General features: G+C 46.5%; 1 protein-coding gene across 1 annotated transcript in view; it reads right to left on the reverse strand.

Annotated features, from left to right (window-relative positions):
- The window catches only part of LOC115082079 (F-box only protein 7-like), a 47,662-nt gene extending 45,814 nt beyond the window's left edge, over window positions 1-1,848 (reverse strand). Inside the window, exons 1-2 of the mRNA XM_029586344.1 lie at window positions 1,834-1,848; window positions 1,630-1,667 (exon numbers count right to left, since the gene is read on the reverse strand). Coding sequence (XP_029442204.1) covers window positions 1,630-1,667; window positions 1,834-1,848 — 53 coding nt within the window. The remainder of the gene's footprint in view (window positions 1-1,629; window positions 1,668-1,833) is intronic.
- Window positions 1,849-7,395: the final 5,547 nt, after the last annotated feature.

Raw genomic sequence — 7,395 nt, forward strand, 5'->3', positions numbered from 1 at the left:
ACAGCTACACTAACTGCACTAACCACATCTTCTGGCAACAAATTCCAGAGTTTAATTGTGCGTTTGTTGCATTAACCCAGTCCAGGAATTAAATGTAGGTATTTCGACTCCCTTCTAAGACAGCAGAATTATTTTCTTGGCTAACAGAAGAGAGATGGACAGCAACTTTACCCCTCCACTTTTTAATCTCATGTCTTTGTCATATTAATGTAAATAGCTAATCTTGCCCATCCAATCAATCTTTCTATCAAAACTTTTTTCTATAAATGTGCAGACTTGATGCCTGTGGCAGCCAGTAAACATATGACACAGTGTGCCACTATGAGTATTACGTTTCAATCAAATGTCAGTGCTCCAAAGCTTCATTTTTACCTCCACCTCTCTAGCCACATAACTTCAGTGAATCAGCTTAAATTAGATCTCTCACACTGAGCCTCAAATACCAGGGGGGGTGGTCCCACCAGGACCTGACAACCCCCTGGGAGGCTAAAAAGGGGAACCAGATCAAAAATATGACCCCTCACTTGTCAGCCGTACACACAGACTACCTGAAAAACATACAAAAGACCCTTAAATCCTAACCAAATACCAGACTCCAGGGAAGCACCTCTTCCACCTGCTGGAGACAGAATACTACTGACAGACTCTAGGTGGCACCTCAGGGGTATACGACAGAGGCCATAGAAATTGTTCTGTCTCCGCCTGCTGGAGGGGAAATAAAACCCAGGTCTGGGCTGATCCGGGTATGTACAGGGAATGGTGAATAAAATGGAAAATGTCATAATGCCTCTGTATCGCTCCATGGTGAGACCACACCTTGAATTCTGTGTACAATTCTGGTCGCCGCATCTCAAAAAAGATATAATTGTGATGGAGAAGGTACAGAGAAGGGCAACCAAAATGATAAGGGGAATGGAACAGCTCCCCTATGAGGAAAGGCTGAAGAGGTTAGGGCTGTTCAGCTTGGAGAAGAGACGGCTGAGGGGGGATATGATAGAGGTGTTTAAAATCATGAGAGGTCTAGAACGGGGTAGATGTGAATTGGTTATTCACTCTTTCAGATAATAGAAAGACTAGGGGGCACTCCATGAAGTTAGCAAATAGCACATTTAAGACTAATCGGAGAAAATTCTTTTTTACTCAATTCACAATTAAGCTCTGGAATTTGTTGCCAGAGGATGTGGTTAGTGCAGTTAGTGTAGCTGTGTTTAAAAAAGGTTTGGATAAATTCTTGGAGGAGAAGTCCATTAACGGCTATTAATCAAGTTTACTTAGGGAATAGCCACTGCTATTAATTGCATCAGTAGCATGGGATCTTCTTAGTGTTTGGGTAATTGCCAGGTTCTTGTGGTCTGGTTTGGCCTCTGTTGGAAACAGGATGCTGGGCTTGATGGACCCTTGGTCTGACCCAGCATGGCAATTTCTTATGTTCTTAGTTGGAAAACAGCATAGGAGTAATGTGAGATTTGGCAGTCTCTGTTGAGTCTGGCTAATAATTTAAACTGTTTTTTTTTAACCAACTTTAATATGTGTAATACTCTACAGGCACACTATACATGCACAGGAAAACACTTCAGATATGACATTTCAGTTGGCTAAACCCACTATTATCTGTATTTAGCACTGTACCTGTAGCCCAGAGCAGGTAAGACAGAAGCAGAGAGCTGCTGTTCAGGTCATGCAGGGTGGGTTCCTCTGATTCCAGGTCTACCCCAACTTGTCTGTTTCTTCACTCGCACACGGAGCTTCATGATCAGAGACCCCTAGGAGACAGAAAATGCTCAGTGTAGAAGGCAATTTGCTTCTAAGCTTACAGGATGGCTGTCCCCTTACTGGATTCATCTGCATTGAACGATTTTGATGCTTGGTCATATAAACCTGTCTCACAAACCCCTGTGCACTATACAATGTATACCAAAATTGGATGTTAAAATATTTAAAATAGTAATATTTAAGATGTAAACACTATTTCTTATGCTTTTTTTTACAGCCTGGTTTTAAAATTCCATTTATTTGATAGCAAGAAAAAAAAATATATTTTTCCCATTTTCAAATTCTGTTTTTTGCCTAACTCTGCCTGCTGAGCTTTGTGTATTTGAGTTGGAAGATAAAGGTTAACAAAGCTCCTCACATACAGGAGGGAACAATTTGTGCTGTATATGCACAGATATCAAGATTCTAGTCATAATCCCCGACACTCTGTCATGTCTTGGGAGTTGCTGCCTAGAAGTTATAACAGCAGGCTGCGAACCAGAAAAGCCAGGGTTCAAATTCCGGAGACACTCCTTGTGACCTTGGGAAAGTCACTTCACCTTCCACTGCCGCAGATACAAACTTAGAGCCTGATTTTCTAATTTGTTTTCCCATAGACACAAAATAGGAGAAAACCTTTAGTAAACAGGCCCCTTGTAAGCCTTCTGGGGACAGGGAAATATCTACAGCATCTAAATGTAATCTGCTTAGATGTGGCTAATCAGTCACAAAAGGCAGAATGCAAATCAGAAATGAAATTAAAATGAGCTGCTATTTATTGCCAAAATACCCTGGCTTACAATCATCAAGGGAGAACACACCACACAGGTGTATGGGAATGGAGCACTAGTGCCCTTGTGCTGTATTATAAATAAAACTCACCCATTCCAGATCAAGGCTACATTCAATAGATTAGATGTCAATCCCATGGTTGACCTTCCATCCACAAAATTCATCCCAATCAGTCTACTGTCAGATTATTTACTGTTTATTTGCCCGGATGGATTTAACTACCACAATAGCATGTTCTAGCCTGGCACTAAAAAGAGCCAACACAAACTGGGCTAGTACCCACAGTTTTATGAAATAGGTAGGATAAAGAATTACAATTTGAACAATCAGCTTAATCCCCTAATCAGCAAGTGCAGTGACTTTTTTAAGGTCTCAAAGTGCTTTACACTGCATTCCAGCTCCTGGTTAACAAATTTCATTTTAGCTACTGCCTGCCTTAGAACCACTAGAGATCAAAATGCTGCTTTCAGGGCTTAGGCTGCGTCACACTATCTGCATAGCCAAATATCTGCTAGGCATCTTGGCTATATGCCCAATTCAGCAGCTTCTAGTAGTCAATATTAATATGCAGCACATAATCCAAATCAGCCCCTCAAGAAAACTAAAAAGTAAAGTAGGATACCTGGAAGGCAGTAACTTTTATCCGATGATGAAACGCTGGGGACCTAGGAAGCGTTGGAGTTCTGATGCTGGTGTGCTGTTATTTCTGCATAGTTCAGTGCATTTTAAGAGAGTCTGGAATGATGTTTCAGCTGCAGAGCTCCCTCTGGTTGCCCCTATAATTAATGCACATATTACTTCTGTTTTCTTGGTAAACAGACACTAATAAGCACAGCCAGTGCAATTACTTTTATAACACTGGCTGGTTCATTTCAAAACTAGGGAAGCCACCAGACACTGCAAAAACAATCTGTGGATGCTATTCAGAAACCACTGTCAGGACTAAAGGGTTGTGAGAAACACATGAGAAGGGAGTAGGGAAGAACAGGCAAGACAGGAATTCATCAAACTAAGATGCATCAATTGTATAAAATTAGCAACTACAGGATGCTAGCTGGGAAACCAGACAAACACTGCATAGGAGGAGCAGCACGGACATCCAGGTATACAGGAGATTAAAGCACAGCATCTCTTGTACCCTCTGTTTCCCCTCACTGAAATGTCAAAAACAGAACACCAAAATACCCAGAAAATGGGGTTTACCTACAGAAAAAAACCACATATGGATATTCTCTGGACATCATAGCAGTTCCTTGAAAGAAAGGAGACTAAAGCAAAGTGAAATTGAACAAGGTGTCATTAGCCAAAACAAGTCATTACCAACACTAATTCCAGACCAAGATAAGACAAATATCCAACAAACCACAAATAATCAAAATGTGCCTGAAGTCCTTTCCAAATCCGTATCTCAAGACTACTCAACTCTCCAAAACCAGGAAATGCATAAACCCACTTTCTGTCTCCAGACAGGAATACCTTCAATTGTATATAATTATTTTTACATTTGTAAGTCATCCTTACCCAATGCAGAAAAAGCAAACGACACAGTGATATCAACAAGAACACCTGATCTACTCTAATTTTCTCAGGATGTTGTGGATCCCTGTACCACAACTAACAACATTTTTATTTTATTTCTGTATTCCAGACCATATAGCTTTCCAAAAAAAATCATGAAAATCTCAGTAAAGGCTACTACCCAAATACAGGAAACTCTCAGGCAGAGGGGCCACTAAAAGTAAATTACAATAATTTGGGTAAGATGAGTGCTGCACACCTGCCTGCTCTACGACTTAAAGGTATATAGGATGAAAGAAGATGGATGTAAAAGGCTAATTTGGCTGGAGGGGTTGGCAGAGGGGGGCTGGGAAACAAGCAGCAGAACATCAAAAGATGGGAGGCTAGGAGGGAGAGGGCATGTGGGGGATTAAAGGGATGATGGTGCGGTGGGGAGGGGGAGCTAGAAGGGATGGCATCTGGGGATAGGAGGCTGGATGAAGGGCAGGGCATCAAGAGGTGGGGTGGGGACTAGAAGGGAAGGATGCCTGGGAGAGAGGTAGTAGGGAATCAGGGAGTAGGGGGGCTTGAGAGAGCGGTAGGGCTGGTGCTCAGGAGTGGAGAGCTGGGAAAGAGCAGCAAAGCATTAGTGGGGTGGGGGTGAAAGATTGTAGGGCAACAGGGAGGATGGTAAAAGGTGCAGCGGGATACTGGGAGGTGGGCACGGGAGCTTGGAGAAAGGGACAGAGGCGATGCCCAGTAGCAGGGGTGGAGGATTAGTGGTCAGATCAGTGAGAAGAGGCAGCAGAGTATTATTGGGAGGTGGCGCGGGAGCTTGGAGAAAGGGTCAGGGAGATGACCAGTGGAGAGTGAGAACGTTAGTAGTCAGGGCTGGGAGAAGGGGCAACAGAGCACTGTAAGGGTGGGAGTTTGGAGACAGGGAGATGACCAGTAGCAGGGGTGGAGGGTTAGTGGTCAGATCGGGGGTGGGAGAAGGGGCAGCAGAGCACTGTAAGGGTGGGAGATGACCAGTAGCAGGGGTGGAGGATTAGTGGTCAGATCGGGGGGTGGGAGAAGGGGGCAGCAGAGCACTGTAAGGGTGGGAGATGACCAGTAGCAGGGGTGGAGGATTAGTGGTCAGATCGGGGGGTGGGAGAAGGGGGCAAGCAGAGCACTGTAAGGGTGGGAGATGACCAGTAGCAGGGGGTGGAGGATTAGTGGTCAGATCGGGGGGTGGGAGAAGGGGCAGCAGAGCACTGTAAGGGTGGGAGATGACCAGTAGCAGGGTGGAGGATTAGTGGTCAGATCGGGGGGTGGGAGAAGGGGCAGCAGAGCACTGTAAGGGTGGGAGATGACCAGTAGCAGGGGTGGAGGGTTAGTGGTCAGATCGGGGGGTGGGAGAAGGGGCAGCAGAGCACTGTAAGGGTGGGAGATGACCAGTAACAGGGGTGGAGGATTAGTGGTCAGATCGGGGGGTGGGATGGAGAGAGACAGGCAGAAGACCAGTGGGAGAGGAGGGCGCGCACCCCAGGCTCCACTCCCTCCGTCCCTCGGGCCTTACAGCTCCCGTACCGGGCCGCCGCTGCCTCTCCCGCGTTTCCGGACACGGAGCCTCGCGGGACGCCCCGCCCCCTCAAGGGACGGGGGGAGCGCCGCTCCGGCCGCCATATTAGTGGGTCTGACCGAGGGAAACTAAAGTTAAGCTCCCGGAACGCGAAACATTTACTCCCGTTCTGCGTGCACAGGGGAGAAACACTTCGTGGACTCCCCCCCCCCGGGGCCTGCAGCCACGCCAGCTCCTTCCTGGCCGGGGTCTCGGTCAGGACCCTCCCCCGCTGCACGGTCCGGGGGGTGGGCTCGGCCGCCATCTTGCAGACCGGAGGGCGAAGCCTGCGCGGGGCAGGTGGAAGCGGGGAGTCACCTCTGCGGGCGCTTATAACGGCCGGTGGGGCAGCGGTGAGGAAGGGCCGACACGGTCCATTCAGGAGGCGATGGTGACAGGAAACAAGCGGAAGTTTGGCCCCTCGGAGGCTCCCGTCACAGCCTGCCCCTTGGTGACGCAAGCCCTGCGTCATTATCAGGGGACGGTGCGCGCGCGCGGCGTGGTGCAGGCGTGTGCGCATGCGCTTCACCCCGTAGCCGATGTGGTGCTGGTGGTGGCGGCCGTCGTCGGTATGAGCCGTAACTACAATGATGAGCTCCAGTATCTGGACAAAATCACGCGGAACTGCTGGCGGATCAAGAAGGGCTTCGTGCCCAACATGCAGGTAGGGGGCCAGTGACATCCTGATGATGGGGGGGGGGGGGCTTTGTGACGTCACACGGCAAATTGTGGGGACCGCGTGACGCCACGGCTCCATGAATCTGAACCCTGCAGAATCCGAAAGAGAATGAATGACTGAGTGAGTGAGTGAGTGAGTGAGTGCGGGTGCGAGTCTGTGAACGTGTGAGTGCGAACATAGGCACGTTCTCCTCAGTATTATATATATATATATATATATATATATAAATATATATATATATATATAACAATGGAGGGGTGTCTGTGAATCTATATAAAAAGTGTGTGGTGAGGTGTTTCACATCCCCCCCCCCCTTCCCAAAAAAAGGCTCTGGTTTTCAGTATTTACCCATGAACTACATGAAAATGTTTGATGCCTTATTCTGATAGTTCGTGTTGTATGTTGTTTGTCTTGGTCTGTTAGGCTTGGAGTGGGACCAAGGACCAGAATTGTGAAGGTTGCTGTTTAGCTTTTGAGATGGCCCCAGGTTATTGGATACAAGAGATGTTAGCGTAAAGCTGATTTTGTTCCCATTTAAGTGGATTAAATACAGCAGCCAAACTACTTCCTCCACATTTTGGTTAGTGTTTGTAGTTGAATTGGAGCCACACGTTTATAGATGCACTGGGACAAAGCCCAGGACTGACTCCTTGAAGATCTGGTAGGTTGTTTTTGAATATAGAACACGGCAGTAGATAAAGGCCATACATCCCATCTAGTCTGCTCATCCACATTGCTCAGCTTTCTATTTATATGTATTTGGATTTACCACCCACTTTTTAAATAAATTATGAAAGGTGAGTACGGGCATTTTAAAGTGAGATCAGTAGCAGATTAACAGATAGACAGTAAGGACTAAACATTGAAATCAGTTAAAGGTACTGATTAAGAATAAACATCTCAGCAAAGCAAGGTTATACCAGTACATTCAGGCACTCACAATGGGTGCCAGGCAGTTTATGGTTCTTCCTATTCCTTAGAAGTCCTTTGGTCCTTAAGCTTTCTTGAATTCAGATACTGTTCATATCTCCCCGTAGCGCTTGTGCATGTAAGATTTCATGTTAAAGACCCG

Source organism: Rhinatrema bivittatum, unplaced genomic scaffold, assembly GCF_901001135.1.
Source record: "Rhinatrema bivittatum unplaced genomic scaffold, aRhiBiv1.1, whole genome shotgun sequence".
NCBI classification, from domain to species: Eukaryota; Metazoa; Chordata; class Amphibia; order Gymnophiona; family Rhinatrematidae; genus Rhinatrema; species Rhinatrema bivittatum.